Source organism: Cervus elaphus, chromosome 9 (assembly GCF_910594005.1).
Source record: "Cervus elaphus chromosome 9, mCerEla1.1, whole genome shotgun sequence".
Classification (NCBI taxonomy): domain Eukaryota; kingdom Metazoa; phylum Chordata; class Mammalia; order Artiodactyla; family Cervidae; genus Cervus; species Cervus elaphus.
In genome coordinates, this window is record NC_057823.1 from 47,312,405 (window position 1) to 47,335,073 (window position 22,669).

The window sequence follows — 22,669 nt, forward strand, 5'->3', positions numbered from 1 at the left end:
TGGTGCAGGACTTCTCAGAATCTTTACTGGCAGTGACTCCAGAATCTGGTAAAGATCCGCTTTAATCCTCCCTGCCTTCCATGTCCTGTTTCTCCACCCCTACTTCTAGCTGCTAGAAAAGAGGGGGTATTCTACACGGGGCACTGAGCCAGGAAAGCCTGGAAACCCACTACAAGATGGTGGATTGTGCACCCAGGAGGTAGTCTGTCCTAGGACGGGGGTGAACAGGGAGAGCCAGTGTCTGGAGAGGGGGTTCTTGGGAGAAATTGTCCCAGTTGGTGGAGGGGAGGGATGAGGGGGCTCTAGAGAGGACTGTAGGAACTGGGCCATGAAGATGTACCATGCTGGGCAAGGCTCAACAGATAACCAAACTCTCCCCCAAGATCCTGGCTTACCTAGGCCCCAGAGACCCTATGGGGTCAAACTTCATCACAACCCAGAGTGTGGGCTACTGTCCCGCCTCCTAAATTTGACTTGCCTCCTGGACTGACCTTCTTCCTCCAGGAAGCCCTCCCTGTCTACCACGCCATGCATGTGTTTTGGATAAGGAGTGCCCATCCCTGCCTCCTGAAACCAGAGATAAGAGCTTTCCCCAAAAGACTTTCAGGGGAGCCATGATCTTTGGAAAATCATACATATGTGGAAAAACAGTTTTATGGTCAAATAAATTTGGAAGGCACTTAACCAAAGGGGGCTAGACAGGAGTTCTCTGGTGCATGGAATAACCTAGAGTTACTTCTTTTTTTTTTTTTTTTTAAATATTTATTTATTTGGCTGTGCTGGGTCTTAGCTGCAGCATGTGGGATCTAGTTCCCTGACCAGGGATCAAACCCAGGACCCCTGCACTGGGAATCATGTTTCCAAACGCCTGACTCCTGGGAACTCTATTGCCCTGATGTCCCCCACAAGATGACAGGTTCCTTGAAAGCAGGTACTGGGCTTGCTACTTTCTCCCTGAATTCTAAGTGATCACCACTGTGAATGATTCACCCATCCATCTATCCATCTGCTCATACATCCATCCAGCAAGTAAGTCATCCATCTACAAATTTCTGAGCATTGCAGTTAGCCAGCTCTGTGTCAGACCTTAGCGACAAGCAGCAAAGCCTTGACACCCCTGTCTCAAAGAGAGACATTAAATGGTACTTCCCTAGTAACACATTCATATGTCAGTGTGTCCAGGGTTGTTCCCACACCCCAGACAGAAGCGAATACGGACACAGTCCCCTGTGAAGCTGAAGGTGCGTCTTCCATGGACCCTGGGCCCACTTCCTGTGGCATTTCTGGTGCCTCTTGTCTCTCACCTCTGGACTCATCGCCAGAGGCTCCTCACTGCATCCCTGAAACTAGGTGAGGAGTCCTAGGCCTGGAGAAGGCAGTTCACCCAGCAGCCCAGTGGTGGAGCAGGGTTTGGGACCCAGCCACCTGCCACTGAGCTCTTCAGAGACCAGTGCATCCTGGTGGCACACAGCAGCCCCTCCCAGCTTGCCTTTGCTGCTGACACCTTAGTGCCTGTGACTGCAGACCCCTTCAAGTGGAAACCCGGGGCTATTTATTCCTGCAGGTGGGTGGGTGAACGAATTCCAGCTGCATTCACTGGGAACAATAGCTGGCCCATGTGTGGTAAATTAGTCCTGGGAAATTGTCCTAGGAGCCCTCGGAACTTGTGGGGCAGCTCTCTTTATACTCGCACCACCACAGCCCCTCAAGCCAGTTTGGTCAAACTTTCTTGGATTATCATCAGGGAAAGTTAACATGGAGCTTCGTTATTAAATTTCTACTTTAAAAGTAATTCTTAGACTTCCCTGGTGGTCCAGTGGCTGAGGCTCTGAGTTCCCAGTGCAGGGGTCCTGGGTTTGATCCCTGGTCAGGGAACTAGATCCCACATGCTGCAACTAAGACCCAGCACAGCCAAATAAATAAATATTAAAAAAAAAAAAGAAGTAACTCTTGGTTATTCCATTCATGGGGGGAGCAGTCTAGGGGAGAACACACAGAAGATTATAAAGCAAACCCTCTTGCTTCATTTTATTATTATTTTCTAAACATTTACTTATTTTAATTTTTTTATTTCACTGTACCAGGTCTTAGTTGCAGCACACAGCATCTTTTAGTTGTGTCAGGCCAGATCTAGTTCCTTGAACAGGAAATTGAACCCAGAGCCCCTGCATTTGGAAAGAGGAGTCTTAGCCACTGGATCGCCAGGGAAGTCCCCTCTTGCTCTGTTTTAAAGGCAGCTGCCAGAGCTGTTGCCTCCAGCAATGGTGTGTCTTTACCATTCTGCAGGCCACAACCTCCCACATGTACACACGCAGACATACATGCACAGACATGCAGTGAAACTACACAGAGTTTTCAGAGAGCAAACTGTGTTTCTAGTAACAAACCACAGTCTGCCTCTAGGACGTGTGACCAGGCTTTGCCCTGAGAAAGAAAGCCTCACGGGAAGAGTTCCTGCCTGGAGCCAGCAGCCCAGCCTTCAGGCAGTGTTCAGCAAGCCCTAACAGGATGCCAGGCGGCTGGCGGGCAGGAAGAGACCCACTCTGAACCTCTCCTCGTTGTAATTTACCAAATCCATCTGGGGCTCCTTTGAGCTTTTTTCTGGAAACGCCACATCTCAAGGGTCTCCCTGTTAGAAAAGGTCAGAGAGTTCATGTGATCCTTTCATGTTAAAGGAACTTGAAAGAAAAGGAAAGGAAATGTATATTTTCAGCCTTATAGTTGTGATTAAGTGGGCTCAGGCCATGAGAACATTTAGATGATTTACATGACGTTACATGAAGAGCCAATTAGCCTAACAACTTCCGAAAAATATCTAGCTCAAGAGCACCCATTTATTAGAGCGCTTGGAATGTGCTGGGTGTCGTGCTAAGCTCTTTCCTAGGAAACATGAGTCATCTCAACCTCACAGAGCAAGGCAGGCTTAGGGTGATACCCATTTTACCCATGAGGAAGCTGAGGCTCAGAGAGGGTCAGTGATTTGTCTGACAAATCACTAACACCAGCTAACAAATGACAGGGCAGGGATAGAAACCAGGTTTGTATAAATCCAAACCCAGAGCTCTTTTGTTCCATCCCTCAACTCTTAAGAGCTCTGACTTTGTCCTGCATTCAGATTCTGATGATGGCACAGTCCACCAGGTTCATTAGCATGAAGATGAAGCCTCATTAAAATCCTGGGCTGCATGAACCCAGAAGATTCTGGGGCCTCCCTGCAGCTGGCCTTGGTCCCCAAACTCCCTGGTCACCTTCAGGGGAGCAGCCACAGATTCTATTCACCACTCTGTAAAAACACCCCAGAGTCTACCATCTCTGTTTGGGATCTGAGTCAGTGCCCAGAGCAGGTGTCTAGAGTGGGATGAGAGATGGTACGTCCATGGGAGAGATGGTACAGGCCAAGGTCCATCTGACTCAAGGGAGATGAGATTGGTTGTAGCAATCCCAGCAAATGGCTTGAGCTACTCTATACAGACCAGTCAGGAAGTTTCCCCAATCCTCTGGGTGGCCCCTGTATGCAACATAAGCCACCCAGAAACCTGAGATTCTATTAATAACAGTTCTTTTTTTTTTTAATTTATTTGGCTGTGCCAAGTCAGTTGTAGCACAAAATCTTCAATATTTAGCTGAGACATGCAAACCCTTACTTGTAGCATGTGGGATCTAGTTCCCTAATCAGGGATCGAACCCAGGCCCCCACATTGGGAGCGTGGAGTCTTAGCCCCTGGGGAAGTCCCCAGTGACAGCTCATTCATCCCCATTTGTCTTCAAAGATCACAAAGCAGATAAGGACACACTCTGGAATTTTAGAAGTCATAATGAAACACTAGAATGTGGTAGGGGCGCTCAGAAGTTAGACTGCCAGGGTTCAGAATACTAATATTCTTACTTCTAAGCTGTGAGACCTGGGATAACTTACTTAACCTCTCTGAGGCTTAGTTCCCTCATCCATAAATGCAGATAACTGTCCCTATGTTATAGAATTGGTATGGTGATTAAATGAGATAATGTGTGTGAAGCTCTTGGCCTGATGCCTGGCACATAGTAATCAGTCAGTACTATGACATCTCTGTGTGGATGATGATGCTGGAATCAGTGCTGACCAGACAAGGGGCTGCTGCACAGGTGGATCTGTCTTATGGGGACAAGCCCGAATATCTTTTTCTCTCTCTTTCCCTAAGCCTTACAGAGCTTTCCAGGCCCAGATGAAGTGTGTCCATCTCCTTCAGGAAGCCAGCCTGACCAGTCCAGCCACACTGATCTCCCCGTATCTGAGCTCCTTCTGCCCATTATCTGTATAGATTAATGAAGTAACAAACTCAGCTCTAGTAATTTCTCAGCTTCTCTAGCAGTCAATGCCTCCTGGAGGGCAGGTCCCCTCCTTGGCCCCTCCCTCCTCCACGGCCTGAGTCCAGGGTTAGGTACAGGATAGAAGCTCCCTCAGTACACCTTCAGGCTGATTCCAGTGTGGCTGTGGAAGTCTGAGAATCAGTCTCTCTCTCTCCCTACCCTACCCCATCTCACACCTTGTTCTCCCTACTCACCTACCCCGTTCCTTGTTCCATCCAGCAGAGCAAGAGTTGGGGCCATCACCCCATAGGACGGCAGTTCCCAGACGGTGGGAGTTCACAGCCCCGTAAAATGTCTGAAGAAATTTGGGGTGGGAGAGGGAATAGAGTGGTCAAATTTTTTTCTGGTAAATAAAAATATTTTAAAAATCAATTCTTACCATCATTTTAGTAAAGAAAGTTTGTTTTCACACCAATAGAACAGAAAGCTCATAAGCTCTGACTAAAGGCTAATACTTTAAGCTGAAAAAAATTTTAGCCTTATTGGGAGAAACAAACCAGCCACTTCACCGTTGCCCTGACTTCTCTCCTTTCTCCATGGAGAAATCTTCAACCCCCGCCCCCCCCCCCCCCGCCCCCACCTATGTCCACTGGGTTTGCGGACCTTTGTGCCAGAGTAGGCTCCTGCTAAGCTGGAGCCGCCGGAAAACAGAGGAAGACCTCCAAAGCTTTTGGGTTAGGCGGATTTATACTCCCATTCAGCCTCCCAGAGGAGGCTCAGTCAAAGGCCAGACCCAGCAACCTCAGGGGCAGAGGAGGTGGGGGAAGCTTCGATCCCCTCCTCCAGTACCTTGTCCCCTCCCAACTGGGCTGAGTTAGGCTGAAACAACCCCCGCCCCCCCCCTCCCCCCCCCAACACACACTCTAGAGGGGATGAGTGAGCTCACTCTCTCTCTCTCTTTTTCTCTCTCTCTCTCTCTCTCTCAAACTAATGGGCAGGGTCTTCCCACATCTCCATCACAAACGGAGTACTAGTGCCCAAAGCCCCCCCACCCCACCCGCAGCACCAGGAAGGGAGGAAAAATGGGCACTCCAGCCCCGAAGTGGGGGGCCGAGGCGACCCGCTGGGCGGGTGCAGATAGGATCTGAACGCAGAGAAGGGCGGCTCTTTGATCCGCAGCCAGCCGGGCTGGGCCTGGACCCGCAGGGGCGGCTCGGCCCTCTTCCGGCCAGGCTTTGCGCCGCTGCAGGAGTCCTGTGGGACTCTGAACCGGACAAGCGTCCAAGACGCTCTCTCCTCCCAAATACCCTCTGCACCAGTTGCTTTCGGGAGACGTGGGAAGGTCAACACTGAATCCAGCACGGAAACCTGCCTGGTCTGTGGTTTACTGCACCGCGATTCTAAAGGGCCTGTTTCTTGCCTAGATAGTATCTGAGCTGAAGTCAAGAGTGCTGAGGAGGCCCGCATGGACATGACCCAGGGGGCCTGATAGTTCGGAAGGAAGTTGGCTCACGTTCCACGTTCCGGCGCTCCTCCGCGTGTAGACCCTGAAGCCTAGATCTTGCGAGGGCCGGCCTGCGCCAGGCTTGGAGTCAATGGACTCTGCGCGAATGGGACTTCCTGGTTAAGTTGCTTGGGACCACCAACCCCTCAACACAATCCGGCAGCCCACGGAGCTGCCCAAAGCCTCGCCTCCCGGGCCGGGCCACAGGTTCCGGGCATGAAACTCAGTTGGACCAGTTGTTGTGGGGGGTGAGTCGGGTCTGGAGGATTGGCATGGGCCCTGGAGGGATACTTCTTTCTTGCCCTCTTGGCTGCGTTCGCACCTCCGAGCCTCCACGTGGCTGAGAGGCCCGTCACAGTTATGCGGTGTATGAGTCCTTCATACAAGAGGCACTCAATAAATGTGTGAGAGGGTATAATGCCTGTGCTTGCGCTGGGTGAGGGCGACCTGGAAGGAGGTCCCAGATTGGCAGAGGGCTGGAAGATGCACCCAGAGAATGGAGTTTTGAGGAGTCCTAACTCTGCCAGCCCGGTGTTCGATCATAGCCTCGAGCAGCCCCTAAGCTCAAGGAAGACCCCAGTTCCAAGCCCAGGACATACTATACTGAGCCTAGGCACAGACACTGTTCACACCTTGGCTACCTATCCAAGGCACTCCCAAACCCCAAAGGCCTAGGGGACCTGAGCACTACACCGCTGAGGGAGAAACCTGGGCGCAGGAAAGGAATCCCTTGTTTTAGGTGAGGAATCGGGGTTAAGAACCCCCTTTAGATTCCCCGCATTTCAGGAGAAGGGTGATGCTTCTCAGGCTCCTCCGACGCACCATCCAAAGGCTGGGAGAGCGAGCCCTTTAAGACTTTGCCCACTGGGCGCGTCCCGGCCTCTCCCAGGAGTGGAGGGGCGGGGCGCTTTGGCTCCGCCCCCCGGCCGGGCCCGCCCCCGGCGTCCCCGCCCCGCCCCCGGCACTCCGCCGGCGGCGCCTTTGATGTTCTGACCCGCCAGCTCCCGGAGCCTCTCAACCCGGCGCCCGCGCCCCGCGCCCGCAGCCCGCCCAGGCGGAGTCACCCCGCGCTCCGCCCGCCGCGATCCGGGCTCGGAGGTCCGGACTCCGGGCTCGCCGCCTCCCGGGCCGGCTCCGCGCCCCGCACCCCCGAGCCCCGCGACCCCGCAGGCTGAGCGCACCATGCCGCAGCTGGACTCGGGCGGGGGTGGCGCGGGCGGCGGCGACGACCTCGGCGCGCCCGACGAGCTGCTGGCCTTCCAGGACGAGGGCGAGGAGCAGGACGACAAGAGCCGCGACAGCGCCGCGGGCCCCGAGCGCGACCTGGCCGAGCTCAAGTCGTCGCTCGTCAATGAGTCCGAGGGCGCGGCCGGCGACGCGGGGGTCCCGGGGGCGGGCGCCGGTGCCCGCGGCGAGGCCGAGGTCGGGGCGGAGGTGAGCGCTGGCCCGCGCCCCGTTGCTCCCCCGAAGCCGCCTCGCTCCGTCGCCCCTGGCGCTCGGCTCGCGCTGCCCCGCCCCTCCCTCCCTCGGCTCTCAGGGGTCCCCATCCCTCAGACCCCTCCCGTCCCGGGCCCCGAGCCCCCAGCTTTCCCAGCCCTTTCAAGGCCCCTTTGGATCTCCCCGCAGGCTCTCGGGCGGGAACACACTTCGCAGAGACTTTTCCCCGACAAACTTCCAGAGTCTCTGGAAGACGGTGAGTTTCTGCCCAGCCCAGCTCCCCTCCTCCCGCTAAGGCCCGGCCTCGGTGGGAGAGCCGGGCCGCCGAGTACGGGAGGGAGCCGAGGGGGTGTCTCCCCCCGCCCCCCACGGCAGCTCGAGGAGGCGGTAAAACCGAGGGGGTGGGGGAGTGGGGGGCGGGTTTCCCGGGCGCCGCCAGGCTCGAGTCACTTCCGGTGCCCTGACCTTTATAGGAGTAAACAGACCCCCGCCATCTCCGCCTCCCCTCCTGTCCAGGTGACTTGACTAATCCCCCGTCTTGAGGAGGAAGCGCGCTGGCCAAGGTTCCTTGGCCGGAGGGCAGAGTTGGGGTCGAGGAAGGGAGGCCCGAACTCTGGGTCCGTCGTCAAACCTTGGCACTGCGGGGACCTCCCCCCCGCCCCAGCCCTTCAAGTCAGGAACTTGAAGGGGACCCCTTGGCAGTTCTGATCTTCTCTCGATCGAGCAGACAGCCTTCAGCCCCAGCCACCCTGGGCTGGCGCTTCTGACCAGCTGTGGTTTTTCCAGGCCTGAAGGCCCCGGAGTGCACCAGCGGCATGTACAAAGACACCGTCTACTCCGCCTTCAATCTGCTCATGCACTACCCGCCCCCCTCGGGAGCAGGGCAGCACCCCCAGCCGCAGCCCCCGCTGGTAAGTGGCCCCAGCAGCCCAGCCGGCCTTGTGCCTGCTACCTCCTTCATCAGGTATGTGAGGCATGGGCAAGAAGTGACTTTTACCTAGAACAAAATAGATACAGGAGAACGCTGTTCTTGTCCCTTTCCCCATACACACCCAGTGGGGTCTTAACCAGAAAGAGATCGTTCCTGAAGGAAAGAGGACAGCCCCAAGCACCCCCACTTACCTCCAGCGGTTGGCTTTTGTCTTCCTAGCTTGGTCACTAGCAGGTGCTGGCTCTGTCCTGGAGCTCGGTGATGCTAGGGTAGCATCTTCTTGAAGAACTTTTAATCTGAGACCACCCATCCCTCCTTAGGGTGGTGTAGGTAGCATGGAGTTTTGAGCTTTGCTGTTAGCCTTCTCCCACTAAGTCCCAAGCTGGGGGGAATGGGTAGAAAAGCTGGGCTGCTTTAGGTCTTCTGGTTGTACAAGAGAAACATCTCCTACTCGTTCTGTCCTTGTTGGCATGAATGTGGGCTTCCCAGAGAAAGAACCTGACCACAATGTGGGGAAAGTAGGTTTTTAAGAAGCTGGCTTGGTCTCAAATGTACCAGGAACGGCTTGCAAAGGTGTTTCAAATCAGTAGTGTCAGTTAGGGGCCTGTTTAATCAATTTGCAAATTGAACTGGTTTAAGTACCCAGTGCTTTGAGAAGACTGCATGATCATTACAAATCGTGCTTTTCTGCCCGTTGGTGCAGGTGACCTAAAGTGTGAAGAGCCTTTTCTGAGTGCTTCAGGGCAGCAGTAAAGCTGTGCTTAACGAAAAACTCAGATTAGTGTTCCAGACTCTGCTCAGCTGGCCCAAGTCAGGGGTGAGATTAGAGCTTCGAGGGTACATGAAAGGGCTTGGGGTCTGTGGTGGGTGGGTGTTGGGTGCAAACATAGACCCCCGTGTAGGTCAGGCCAGCAGGGGGAGGCTCATATGTTAGGGTGGGGGGTCACCCGTCACCCAGAGGGTGGAGAGTGACTGCCAGGTTCTTTTGGATCAAGAGTGAGGAGCGTAGGTTCTGAAAGCAGTTTCATGCTGAAGCTGGTGGGACGTGAGAAAGTAGACTGGGGCTTCTCTCCAGAAACCCAAGATGGAAAACCTGGTAGACAGCTGACTGGAAATAAGCTCCTTGCCCTTTGGACCCCCGTTCCTTCATCTGTAAAGGAACACGTTGGTTGGTTGAGTGGTCTGTCGCTTTCTGGCTCCGTCTGTGAGGTATTTGCTTCCTTCCAAGTCTGTGGGGGAAGGGGCTTGCTTGCCTTCTGACCTTGCCACCTGACACAGTAGCTCTCCCCAGAGACCTCCACCTTCCATGAGCCTGCTGTTAACAAAAATGCTTTGGGGGCTCCCTACAAGGTGTAAACTCTTAGACTTGGGGCCAGGTGGTGGGACATAATCCGCCACTGCCTAAACACCGGCAGCGGAGTTGCTGACAGGGGGCTGGGGTTGCTGATCACCAAGACTGAACAAAAGGCTCAAAACAGACCTTGCAGGCAGGTTCCCTCCAGCATCTTGTGATCCCACAGAGGTGCAGGGAAAAGGCGGTGTTTCTGAGTTCCTTTTACAGTCTGGGCAAGTGGTAGGAGAGCGCCCAGGGTGGGAGTTCCTTGTTCTCCACAAGGGTGTGGTGATGGAACCATTTGGTGTCCTTTAGCTTATACTGGTCAGAGTGTCGCAGATGGCCGGCCGCCTCCAGCAGTCAGGACTCAAGGGGAGCGGGGGCTGGAGCAGGCACACCACCACTCCCCTGGCCTGGATCAGTTATCTTTTAAACTTTGAGATCGTTCTCAAGCTGCAGCAGATGCATTTCTGCATGTCACACTCTCTCTTATAGGGGCAAATCCCTTTGTCTTCCTCCCCACCCTGCTGTCGCCTCCCACGGCCTGGCTTCTGGGCTCACAGGAAGAGGGCAGGCTCTGGAGCTGACTTTCTGTGCCCTGGCATTGGCTGCTCCGTGGGGCTGGACACAAGGACAGAGGCACGGGAGGGCCTGCACTGGGGAGACACTGGGTGAGGAAGATGTACGTGAATTTGGGGGGGCTCCTTTAAGCAAACCTGTTACAAAGGAACAGCTAGAAGAGTAGTAGGTGTTTGTGTTACTCGAAGAGTTATGTGGACATTTAAAATATGGTGAGCTTTTAAAAGGCAAAATTAATTGACCCTGTGTTTTGGGAACCCATTTATCATGTGATTCAAGGTTCCTGTGTCTGGAATGAAGAAAGATACTCTTACAGTGGGTTAGGAGTCCCTTGTGAGGTCCTCAGGAAGAATTGTCTTTGGAGGTTTTTTCCCCAAAGCTGTGTTTTCCTGAGGCCATCTTCAGGGAACAGAGGATACGCTGCCCAGACCCTGCCCGTGGGCTTTGGAACTAGGCCCCTCTTGTTCCTTGCCCTCTCTGAGAGAATCAACTGGTCAACAATTGTGCGGGGGACCTTAAGGCCGATCGCTTGACCTTCCCTGACAGTGGGGAAAACCCATGCCAGGGACTTTCTCTGCCCTTGTCTGGATGGAACACCCATGTAGCTACTACGCTGGACACCTCATAGTAGGCAAACTGGAATCCTGTCAGGAGCGATTACCAGGGGGGTGCAGAGGGAGATTTTGCTTCTTTTTGGTACTTGGCTCCTTGCAAACTCTGTTTTTGGAAGTGGAAATTAGGTCAAGGTTAATTTCACAGCTAATGTCTTTCAGGAGTCTCATGTAGGTTTGCAGACAAACCTAGACCCGTACCAATGCTTGTTTTGTTTGTTCCACTCTGGGATTGTAGTCGGGAGGGCAATGACCTGGTCCTGGGCCAGACTTTGAGGGATTTCTGGGATGAGTGAGGCATCACTCCTTAGGGAAACTCAGACTCTAGGATGTGCAGAACTGACAATTTGGTACAAATTCTCATCTCAGAAAGGATATGAGGCCTCATCACTCTTCTGGCCCCTTCCAGGGGCTCCACTTGGTGTCTGTGGCCCAGAAGGCTGGTGAGCCTTTCACCATTTAGATGAAATGCCCAGAATAGGCAAATCCAGAGACAGAAAGTAGGGGAATGTTTGCTGGGGCTCAGGGAAGAAGAGAATGGGGAGTGACTGCTAATAGGTATGGGATTTCTTTTTGGGGTGATGAATGTGTTCCTGAATTAGATCGTGGGGATGGTTGCACAACCTTGTGAGCATATTAAAAGCCACTGAATTGTGTACTTTAAAATGGTCAATTTCAAGGTATGTAAATTACTTCTCAATTCCAAAAAAAAAAAAAAAAAAACTTGAGCTGAGCCTTTTGGCTCTTACAGGGACTTGGGGCTGTTTCCCTGTGCCACCCCGGTGTCTGGGCATGCCCCGAGACCTCTGAGGTGGAGGTGCCCACTTGAAGCAGTGGACTCATGCTTGAGTTCCTGGCCATCGGGCTCACATTCTTTGACTCCAAGGTCTGAGGTCCAAGTGAGGATCGTGCGAGCAAGCCTGGGGGAGCAGGAGGTGAGGGTAAGAGCAAGACTTCAGCAGAGGAAGGAAGTGCTGCTGACGCATGGCCAGCCTGTCCTGGGGAGCTCTGCAGAGATGCACCCACCCAGCCCTCCACACCCTTCAGAAGACAAGCAGTGAGGCCTTGCGGGGGAGGGTTAGTGATGGTTGGTCACCAGCCCTGGTTGGGGTGACGGAGTTTGGCACCAGGGTGGGTACCAGATGGACCAGAAGCAGCCTCTCTGAGGGTGCCCAGCTTAGCGGAGGAGACATGAATAGACTTGGACCCCTGGCCAGAGCAGTCCTGTCACAAAAGGGCCTGCTGGCAGTGTCCTGGGCACACCTGGCCCCTCCTGGGCTGTGGGAGAGGGTCTGCTGAGCAGCTCCTTGAAGGAGTAGTCTGCCAAATAAAGACACCGGGGACTGGCAGGCATCTAGGCTCCCCTCCAGACATTCCAGATCTTCTACTTCTCTACTGAATTTGCCACCCCCAAATCCAAGCCATCACCATCCCTCCCCTAGGAGGGCAGCCTCCTCTATAGTCCCTCTGACAGACCTGGGTCCCCACCCTAACCCTCACCCTCAATCCAGGATCCCCAAGGAGCTGAACAGAAGTCAGATCCCATCTCTCGCCGGATTAAACCCTGTAGAGGCTCCCATTGCTCTCGGAGTAAAATCTGAGCCACTCAGCACAGCCTGAGTGCCTAGGTGACCAGCCCCTGCTGACCACCCCTCCTCATCTGCACCACACTCTTCCTCTCTCCCTAAAAAGCAGCCCCCCAGTGCCCTGACAGGACACTGAGTTCTTTGCACCTCAAGACCTTCACACTCATTCCTTCAGCTTGGCATTCTCTTCAGCTCTTCACCTCGCTGCCACTTTCTCATTCCTCACCCAGGGCTTATTCAGATGTCATCTCTTCAGAGAGACTCGGCTCTGACCATCCAAGTGGGGCCCTCCATCACACCCTGCCCCAGGCCTCAGCTGCCCTGCCCACCCTAGCAGCGTTTCAGGCCAAGGAGGTTGGCGTTGGTTAATGATGCAGTTGCCATGCTCAGGCCAGAGGCAGCCCATATGTCAGAAATCTTTGAGCCTTAGTTTCCTCCTCTGCACAACGGGAGTGGCAAGCCCTCCTCCCAGAGCTGAAGTGAGGACCAGAGGCGGGGGTACCGGGGATGTGCCCAGGAAGGTGCCAGTGTGGCCTGGGCTTGGGGGTCAGGATTTGGCCACAACTGATCCCTTCTCCTTCGCTGTCCTGGCCCCTCTGGGACCAGTGGTGGCTCAGTGGTAGTAACTCTACTTTGGGCCACAGAGTTTGGGGTCTGAACACTGGAGTGGGGATTTGGGTATATGGGCCTCTCCTCAATGCCTGCCTCACCCAGGGATTCTTGGGAGGAAAAGTGTGAATCCTGGGACCAGGCTGGGAGCCACAGCCACTCATTCTGTCCTGAGAATCCTCTCCTACCACCCTAGAGATTTGTCTCAAAGAGGGCCCCCCTCCCCTAGCCATACAGAAGGCCTTTACATGTGATGTCAGGGGCTGAAGCTATTTTGTAAGGGAACAAAGGGGAAAGACCTTGGTGGCCATTAGCCTCTGAACCATTCCCAGAGCTTTTCTCACACGGTCCCCCTGTGCGCAACCTCCTGGGTCTTATTCCAATGCTTCCTCAGTGTGGGGGGTGCACCCCAGGCAGTGCCCATGTATGGCTTCACTTGTCTTCCGTCATGTTTATTATTCACTTCTCCCTCATGTGGCTTCTAGTTTTCTCACAGGTTGCCTTCTTTACCAGTGGGAATGATGCTCACTGATTGTTTTCCTGACACACAGTGCGAGAATTGTGGGCTCAAGAGGTAGGAAGGAATCACGGCTTTGCTTCCCTGTGGCCCCAGTTCACTGAGGGTTCCTGGCAGAGCCCAAGCCCAGCCCACATGGCGTTTCCCCTCTTTTGTTGTTCATTTTATAGGTTCGAGCTGGGCAGTGAAACTTAAAAGTAATTTTGACTTGGATTCCTTCCTGACTTGGAGGGCTGTGTGGTATTTAGAAAATCTGCAGCCCTTCCACCCGGATACCCCCAGGGTGGAAATTGTTTCAGGGGGGCCTGCGTGATGCCTTTCAGGCCCAGGAAGGCACCCTGAAGGAGGCCCGACCGTCCTGCAGACCTACCCCACCTGCCACCCGCGGCTGCAGTTTAGGACTGCCCATCCGCTCCTCCAGCTCAGGCGCAGAGGGAGGGAGGGGCTGATGGAGAGCCCTGTGTTGGTCGCTAGCACCCAGGTGTTCCTCCCCCAGCCCTAACAGGGTTTCCGAGCCAGCTGTCACAGGCAGCAAACAGGGCTGTCGGTACCAGCTCTGCCCACCTCCCCACGCGCCCCGAGACTTAGATGTGAGTGGGGTTGAAGTCGGGGGGGGGGCTCTTTGTGGTCCCCTCTCACGGGCAGTTGGCAGCCCATGCCCTCCTGTGTCCTCTTGAGATCACTCCCCACCCGCTGTCCCCGCATGAAGGGAGGTTTAGCTGAGCCGTGAGAATGAGCTCCGGGGGCAGTGGTTTCAAGTCGCATAACAGCTGAGGTCAGGGTGGAGCAGGGTGGGCACAGAGCCGCGTGGAGGGGCAGGGGGCGTCGCACCCCCCCGAGCCTCCTCCGGCAGCTGCGGTCCCGAGGCCGTACAGTCACACTCCCTCATACCTTGTGACTGGCTGCTTCCTGCCGCTGTGTACAAACAAGACTCCGTTGGAGGAAACAGGTGTTTTATCAGGTCACAGGGCTCCCCCTCCCCCAGTGGTACACTGCCTGGGTCCTGGGGTGACAACCCTCCTCTGCAGGTGGGGACGGTAGGTCATGTCAGGGAAGGGACTTATCCATGGCCCCTTAGAGGAGTGGAGGTGGAAGGCCTGAGTTGGGAAGCTCCACCCTCAGACGCCTTGCCTTCCACTCCTTGGCTGAGTGGCTCTGGGTAAGTTAACGCTTCTGGGCTTTATTGTCCCAGCCAAAAAGGAGGACAGTGAAGGTTCCTAGCTCCTTGGGTTGCTATGGAATGGAACGAGATCGTGTATGCTTGCCACACAGTCGGTGCCAGCCTGGGCGGGGTTGTTAACACTGTGGTGAATGGCCTTTGTAAAGGACGCCATGCCAGGAGGTGCAGTAAGTACCCCTGAAGGGGCTGGACAGAAGCCCCTGATTCTGTCTGTCCTCAGCCCCTCAGCCGGCTCCCCTGGAGCACAGCAAAGAGGACAGCTGTCCGCCCGGCCAGCCCTCGGGCCCTCAGCTGGTCAACAACGTGGTGCCCGCTGTATCTGGAATCCTGGTCCAGACCCCTAACTGGTATTCACTGAGCCCCCCCGGCACTTGGCCTTGGCTCAGCACAGAGGGGACGGCTGCCTCTGCCCCACCCCGGAGCTCAGTCCTGGCAAGGCAGAGAGACTCTCCTGGGGGCTCAGTGCCGGCCGTGTTGGATAAAGCACAGGAGGGAGAGGGGCCAGTGGGGCAGCTAGGAAGACTTCCTGGCAAGGGGCTGTTCTGGCAGGCCCAGAACCTGTGAGGTGGGAGTAGGAGAACGCTCTAGGTTGGGGGTACAGCTGGAGCAGAGGAGGAGAGGCAGAAATGAGTATGTTCTTGGTCACTGGAAGGACCCGCCAAAGCCCAGGGTCTGTGAGGCAGGAGAAGGGCCATCAATGGAGGCCCAGCATGTGCCCAGGCGGTGCTGGTGCCACAGCCCAGGAGTTGGCAGCGTGAAGGGCAGCATGGTGCCCACGGGAGATGATTTGACTTGGACAGAGAGGGTGAGGTGGGCAGGCGGATGCTGGGAGGCACAGGGTGACTGGGGGAGGTGGGCAGGGCCAGGGAGGGGGTGGGCTTTGAGCAGGGGAGACCCGAGCAAGCTGGCACATGCCAGGCAGGAGTGCCTCAGAGGTGGAAGTTTCGTGTTACTTCATTTGACTCTCAGTCTGTCTCCAGGGTCATGAGGCCAGGGCCTTGCCTCCTGTCCCTGAGGGGACTGAACCCCAGAGGGCAGGGGCTGGGGCCACTGGTGCTTTGGCCAGGGTTTGGAGAGCCCTCATCGTCAGCTCTGTCTCTAGCAGGACTCCACAGCCCCAGGAGTCTGTGGAAGGTCTCTGAGAACCCAGGACATTACTATCTCCTTCCTTCAGGTAGTCTGCTACCTCAGCTGACAGACCTGTGATGCTTGGGGTTTGGACGTGGGTGCCGCCTCCCTCCCCTTAAAGAGGTGTGGCCCTCATCAGCCTTGGCACACATAGTCTCTGAGCTGCAGCCTGGAGGGTTAGTCCTGGTCAGAGGGTCCTGCAGGACATGGGGCTCCCATTCCCTGGGGGGAAAAGGGACTGTCCCTTACTGGATAGGGCCCCTGGCCAAGGTGGGCCTGAGTGTGGCCCTCTCTTGTGGGGAGGCTGCCTTGTACCCTGTCCCCCCCATGGAGCCTGCCTGCCTGGGCTGTACCAGCAGATATGGCTTTAGAGCGCAGAGGGAGATGGTGACACATGGCCTTCATGTCACAGCCAGGTCCACAGCCAGAGCTCCTTGGAGATCAGAGAAAGCAGATGCTTTGCCAACCCCGTTACCCCTCCCACTGAAACAACCATCTCTTCTTTCCAAGGACAGGAGGTTGTCTGGGCCCCACACCGTCTGCTTGCAAATAACGACGAATGTGCGGCTAGGGCTGCAGGCATGGATGGGCAGGATGTGGCCCCAGGGAACTGTGGGTTCTGGGGGTTCACGTGGTTAGAGCTGCCCCAGCCCACCACGTCTGGGCAGCCTGGCCAGGGAGGGCAGATCACCCCCTCCCATGGAGCCCAATTTGCCCATGATGGGAGGAGGCTCTGATGAAAGGAAGCCAGGAGCCAAGGCCACCTCCTCCCTGGCTGTGTGACCTCAAGTCAATCTGTCAACCTCTCTAGGTCTCAGTTTCCCTCTGTAAATGGGGGGTGGGGAGCCCTGGCCATGAGGATTCCCGAGGGTCAGATAAGCATTAGTGGGAGAGGCCTGCTGCTCTGGTGGGCCTCAGCTGGGGCTTTGCTGGGCACTGCAAGAACTGCTCCCGACCCAGCCTCCCCATCAGACAAGAAGGAGTCGGAGGGCAGGAGGGACAGGTGACAGGAGTCCAGCTGAGGGTATTCTGACTAACTCTGACCTGGCTCTGTGGCAGCAGGCCCAGCCTCCCGGTCTGCTGGGCCGCCATCTGAAACACATTACCGATGCTTTGTAAACTGCACATCACTCGGCCACATGAAAGCTTGGGATCTAAAAATAGCCACTCCCAGAAGACGCCCCGCACTGGCGGGGCTCAGCTGACCTCCGCACGCACACCCACCACTAGCCTGTCCCCCTTGCCAGGGAGCCCCGACTGGCAGGGCCACACCCACCCACCCTCCCAGTGTGGGCAGCCACTGCCTGAGGCCACTTTATCTGAGCAGAGATCTCATCCAGCTGGTCAAAGCTTCAGGCCTCAAGGCCTTACCTAGGGCACAATGTCTGGAGGAGCCAGGAGGAGGCTGCCCAGGGTGTGTCAGTAGCCGCAGGCCCCCTTCCCCAGACCTGTATGTGGCTGGCGTGTCTGTGGGAAGCCAGTGGAACTGTCTCACAGGAGGGACACTGGGGCCCTGTGCAGGTGAAGCATGGGATGGGGGACCTGGCCACTGGTGGATGTGCTGGTATGAGAAGGGCAGGGTCCTGCCCTGGACCCCATGTCAGCCCTGGTGTCAGTGGGGAATCTGTCCCAGCACGAAGGCAGGGCAGCTGTGGGTCTCCAGGCTGCCAAGGTTGACTCTTTGCCCTACTTTCTGTGGGCTCCTTTCCCTCTGGTCTCTATGACCAACTGCAAAACCACTCTTTTCCCTAAAAATAAACATGCTTATGGGATTGGGGGAAGCTTTGTAGCTATCAAAGGAAATAATAGGGTGTTTAAGAAAATTACATTGCGTTTTAAATAACCAGCATGAAAGTCATTAAGTTTTAAGTTTCATTCAAATCAGATGGCTCTGTGGCTGGCCCGGTGGCCAGGCAGGCAGAGGGTGGGTGGGCCCTTAGGGACGCTGAGCAGCAGCCTCTGGAGAGTTTTGCAGTGAGGTCTCTGCTGGCTGTAGCTGGGGTCCAGGCAGGGCAGCCCTGAGTGCTGCAGCAGCCAGCCCAGAGCTTGTTGGCAGGCTCTGAAGCAGTATGCAGCCCAGGAACCTCCCAGCTGTGGTGGGCAACCCCCTGGGTGGGGCTGGGGGATGAACATAGACCAAAGGGTGTGGGACAGATGCAGCTGGGACTACAAAGGCCACAGGGGTTGATGACCATGTTGGGATAGGGGTTTAGGGATGGTGGTTTCGATCAAAAGGGCGAGAGAGGATCAGGGCGAGAGAGGATCTACAGGGCCAGGACCACATCTGTCCTCTTCACTGCTAGACTCTCAATGGCCAGCAGAGAGCATGACACATAAGTAGGTGCTTGTAAACAGCTGTTGAAAGAGTAACAACAGCCACGGTAATAGTACATGTGTCAAGAGCCTCCCAAGTGCCAGACCTGTGCCAGGGACCTTTAATCCTGATATCAAGATCCTTACAAGAAACCAAGAAAGTAGTCACTATTTGACTCTCATTTTACAGGTGGGGAAACTCAGGCTCAGAGAGGTTAAGAATGTGCTTGTAAAAAAAAAAAGAATGTGCTTGTACCTGGCAGAGTCAGGATGTGAACTCTTTTACCCAAAGCCCAGACTCTGCTCTGTCCCTCTGCTCTCAAATATGTGCCATTAGTTGGGGTCACTGTAGGCTGCAAAGCTGAACGTTACCCCTACTCCTGTTGAGTTTGAGCTGGATTCCTCCGGCCTCAAGGAAAGATTTGGTCCTTTCCTGCCCCCCTTGGGCATGACCTCAAAGTTCTGGACTTGGGTCAGGCAGGGCTGGACCAATGCCTGACAAGGTCAGGGCTCCCAGGGCCAAGAGCTGTGTTTCTTGGTTGAAAGCAGGACCTCAGGGCTTCCAGAATAAATATTACCTGGAAAAGTGTTTATAAATGACATTCAAGATTACATCAGGTTTGGGAATTCCCTGGCGGTCCAGTGGCTAGGATTTTGCACTTTCACTACCAATGGCACGAGTTCAATCCCTAGTCAGAGAACTAAGATTCTTCAAGCCACTAAGCGGGGCCAGATAAAAAACAAGATTGCATCAGGTTCTGATGCATGATGCAAGGACAGTTTAGGACTATGTATAAGTGGATTCCCTCTTTCTACCTTTGGTCCTGGCTCAGCTGGAAGCTCACTGCTAGACTTCACTGGCCCAGGGGCCCTCCTCGGTGTGGTCCAGGGATGGACTAGAGGGTATCCTCGGTTCTGAGACAGTGGGACTGGCTGGACTGAGAAATCTGAGGGCATCCCTGGGCATGGGTATCCCCTTCCCAAACCCCTTGGGAAAGTTGCTTGGAAACCAGATCCACCTGCTTACCTTGCTAGGATATTTTGAGAGTTTCTGCTTCTACCATTGCCCTCCTCTGCACCTCCCACCCTGGTTCCACCCTGGCTCTTGTCACTGAAGGCTAGTCAGGAGCTCAGCAGTCTGGCCCAACAGTAATCTGGCGGCAGTCCAAAGGAGATCAAGGGCCAGCAGCCCCAGCCTGATTACAAAGGCCAGCTTTCCTGAAAAGCCCTGGTCTAGGAACATGCTCTCCTTTGTCTTCTGTTTTCTTCTTCATTAATTAAAAACAAAAATTAACAGACACAAATATTACTTCATTTCATCCCCATGAGATATGGACATGGTACAGATGGGGAACCCAAAGCATGGCGACGTGTACCTCGCCCATGCTGGAGGAGAAACATGAACTCCAACATCTACCTCTCTGTTCCCTGCCCTTATCACACGCCACTCTGCCTCTTAGGCAACATATCTATCTACTCATTTTTTGAAAAACTGGGTTTTTTAGCTACAGTTGGGTCCCGATGGCTCCCCTCCCCCCAAGAATGTAGTATTTCACCCTCTCGTCTGTGTTTTTATACTGTTAGACGCAGGTGTGTGTCTGTAAAAGCTGTTTGGTGTGGCTTTTTTCAGAACCCCCTGACTCAACCTCATCAGAGTGCTCCACCTCACGAGGGCCCCTGTGGCAGTTGGAGCAGCCCTGCCCTCCTCTGTCAGCTTACACTGGGCGTGAGGGGTTTGGGGAGGGGAGCATCCTGAGGCCCAAAGCCTCCAGCAACTCCTTTTCACTCCTTGTTCACAGGGGATAAACCGCTGGACCGAGTCCAGGCAGAGCCCCAAGGGCCTTAGCTGCCAGGGTCAAACCCAAGTGAGCTTCCTGACCGTGGCCCCATGGCAGAATTGTCCTGCCGGAGCTGGTACAGACAGCTGAACAGACTGGGGAACTCACAGACCCCTCTCTTTGGTCCTCAGAAGCTGGCTGGAATTAACTGGGGCAGGAGTGCAGTGCCAGTGTTGGAGATGAGATCTCCAAGTCTCTGCCTCCCAGCCTCGAGCCATTGCTAACCACCAGCCCCCGCCTCTCCAGGGCCTGCCTGGGTCCTGCTCCTCAGCATAACACTCACTCTTAACTGCCAGTGGCCATCCCACCCCCACCAAATGCTGCACGCGGACTGGGAAAACAGAGGCCAGACCCTGTGGGAAGACTGACTTCTCACGGTTCCTTTAGTCATTTATGACTGAGGACCAAAATCACCACCTAGAGGGCAGGGTGAAAACACCCTTCGCACAGAACGAGATGGGGTCAGAGTCACACGGCTGGTCAGTTTTTTCCAAGAGAGATTACTGGCAGGGTGTTGCTGGCGAAGTCGGTGATCCCTGGGGTCCTGGGTGGGTGGAGGGAGAATCTGGCAACCACTCGGCTCCTGGGCCTCACATGTGTGGTCTGTCTCCTCGCTGGCTACCACCAGCTGGCCTGTGAGTGGTACCACTCAGTGGCCTTTACCGTCACTGAGTGGTAAAGATCTCTGGCCGGGAACCCCAAGAGGCTGGATTCAAATCCAGACCTATCACTACTTGTTCTGAGACAGACCTTGGGCAAGTCATTTTACCTCTCCCGTCTTCCTGTTCCTCGTCTGCACAATCTGTTCACACAGATCACACAGTGGCTGGGAAGACTCTGCAGGGTGGGACTCTGCGGGGTGCCAGGCATACAGGAGGCTGCCACTAGTAGGGGCTGTAAACCTGCACGTTCACATTCTTCAGGGCTTTTCCACAAAGCCTCTTGGTTTCGCTCCCAGGGTAACAAAACCTCTGACCTCCTCAAATGCTGTCCTCCCAGAGCCCTGCTTTCCCTACTGCCTCAGACAGCCTGAGCTGATGCTGTGCCCCTGGCCTGCCTCAGCCCACGCGGGGTCCCAGATGGCTGGGCACGGAGATCGAGGAGCAGGGAGACAGACTCCCTGGACTGGGGGTTGCCCAGCCGCAGGGCTGCTGCTGGTGTATCAACTAGCAGCTCGGCTGCAGCAGCTCCCGGAAGCTTATATTTTCCTCTAAAAACATCCTGTCCTGAGGGGCGTTTACCTCAAAGAGGAAGAAGGAAAACAAAAGTAAACGAATGCATAGAAACCGCTGGAGGCTGTGGGCCTGGCCACTCAGCTCAGTGAGGTTCCGCTAGCTCTGAGGGCGCCTCGGGGCTGGGCTAGGTCCAGAGCAGGCCTGTGGTTTGCCAAGGCTGCCTGTGGGGACTCCGGTCCTCACCTCTGCTGTGGCAGGGCCCCATTATCTGATGTCAAGAGCAGGCAGCTGGTGGACTGGCCACAGGGACCTGGTAGGGCTCTGTGCATCCCTGGCAACGGTCCCGTGCTGGTGGGAGGACTGAAGCCTCCTGTCTACAAGGGGGTGGCCCAGCCATCCCCCAGTCCTCCAGCTCAGCGGGCCACAGAGCCACGGCTCCATGCTCTGCGGTGGGGTGGGCGTCTAGCACAAGGCGTCCGGCACGCAGTGGGCGGGGAGCTGGAGGGCCATCCCCTGGAGAGCGCCATGTCCTGGGCAGGAGGGCCCAGAGTCGGGGTGGGGATAAAAGGGCATGAGCCCAGCTAGGGTGTATCGGCAGAGGTGGGATCAGTGGGAGCCCACACCTCAAGGCTTGGCTGATACGCAGGTGAGTTCCCCTTTGGAAAGGGGACCTGCTTCCTTCTGGGAAGTTCATTCTCATTGTCCCAGGCCTTGGGTTGGGGTGGCGGGGGGGGCTTCCCACTCAGCAACTGGCCAGACTCCTTGGCACTTAAGCACCATCGGTGATGGACAGACAGGTCTGGGGGAGCTGTGGTAGGCGCTAGGGGACACTGGAGCTGGGAGGCGTCCAGAGGAACTGATCAAGGCCAGAGTAGATGCGCAGGGGCACTCTGAGAGTTGACACGCGTAGTTTCTGGCAATGCAGGGAAGAGATGTGAGAACTGGAGAGGGCCTTATGAGCAGGGCCACTCTGTGGGATTATGCAGGGGATCTGGGCCAAGGAGTTGAGATCCAGCCTGCACTATGCTCCCCAAGCCGTGTGCCCTGGTGTGGGCCCAGGTATCTCTCCAGAGGGGGTGCTTCTTCCAATTAGCACAAAGGTACCATCTGAACTTGGCAGCCCTGGCTTTGACTGTCTGGAGGAAGGAAGAGATGAGACGGAAGGCAGCACAGGGTCCCAGGTGCCAGGCAGGATGTCCCTGAGGCCCAGCAGTCGCTCAGCTCCTCCCAGCCTCGTGTGCTGCTGTGTCCAGCCAGGGTGCTTTGTCCAAAGCTGCCGCATTCTGCCTAAACACTGGCTTGGATTGGGCCCTGCCCACATGCACTGCGAGAGGACCCAGAGAGTTGTGGACGGTGGCTCTCCAGGCAGAGGGAACAGCCTGGCCTGTGAGCCAGCAGCCCTCAGTGGCTGGAGCAGAGGGAGAGGAGGGAAGAGGTGCGACTGTGACTGACATCGCTGAAGACCCGGAGAGTCCTAAGAGGTCCCAGCACTGACTCGAGGGAGTATGTTTGAGCAACTTTCTCGGTGTCCCTGAGCCTCACTTCCCTCATGTGTAAAACGGGAAGGATAATGCTGGCCTCAAATGAGCTGTCAGTGTGGCATTTACAGTACTCAACTTCATGTCCGTGCCCTTGGCACAG

At 55.5% G+C, this 22,669-nt stretch overlaps 1 protein-coding gene and 1 long non-coding RNA gene across 7 annotated transcripts in view; one reads left to right on the top strand and one right to left on the bottom strand.

Annotated features, from left to right (window-relative positions):
• Window positions 1–8,626, bottom strand: part of LOC122700131 — a 48,200-nt gene extending 39,574 nt beyond the window's left edge. Inside the window, exons 1-2 of the long non-coding RNA XR_006342727.1 lie at window positions 8,351–8,626; window positions 4,542–4,642 (exon numbers count right to left, since the gene is read on the bottom strand). This is a non-coding gene — a long non-coding RNA (uncharacterized LOC122700131). The remainder of the gene's footprint in view (window positions 1–4,541; window positions 4,643–8,350) is intronic.
• TCF7 (transcription factor 7) overlaps window positions 6,771–22,669 on the top strand; it is a 31,860-nt gene continuing 15,961 nt past the window's right edge. For 3 of the 6 annotated variants that reach the window (XM_043912777.1, XM_043912782.1, XM_043912780.1), the window contains exons 1-3: window positions 6,771–7,225; window positions 7,418–7,484; window positions 8,015–8,139. In XM_043912777.1, the coding sequence (XP_043768712.1) occupies window positions 6,974–7,225; window positions 7,418–7,484; window positions 8,015–8,139 (444 nt within the window). In that variant the 5' untranslated portion in view covers window positions 6,771–6,973. Of the gene's footprint in view, window positions 7,226–7,417; window positions 7,485–8,014; window positions 8,140–21,326; window positions 21,675–22,669 lie in introns of those variants that run through there. The other 3 variants (XM_043912778.1, XM_043912783.1, XM_043912779.1) reach the window with 3 other exon arrangements.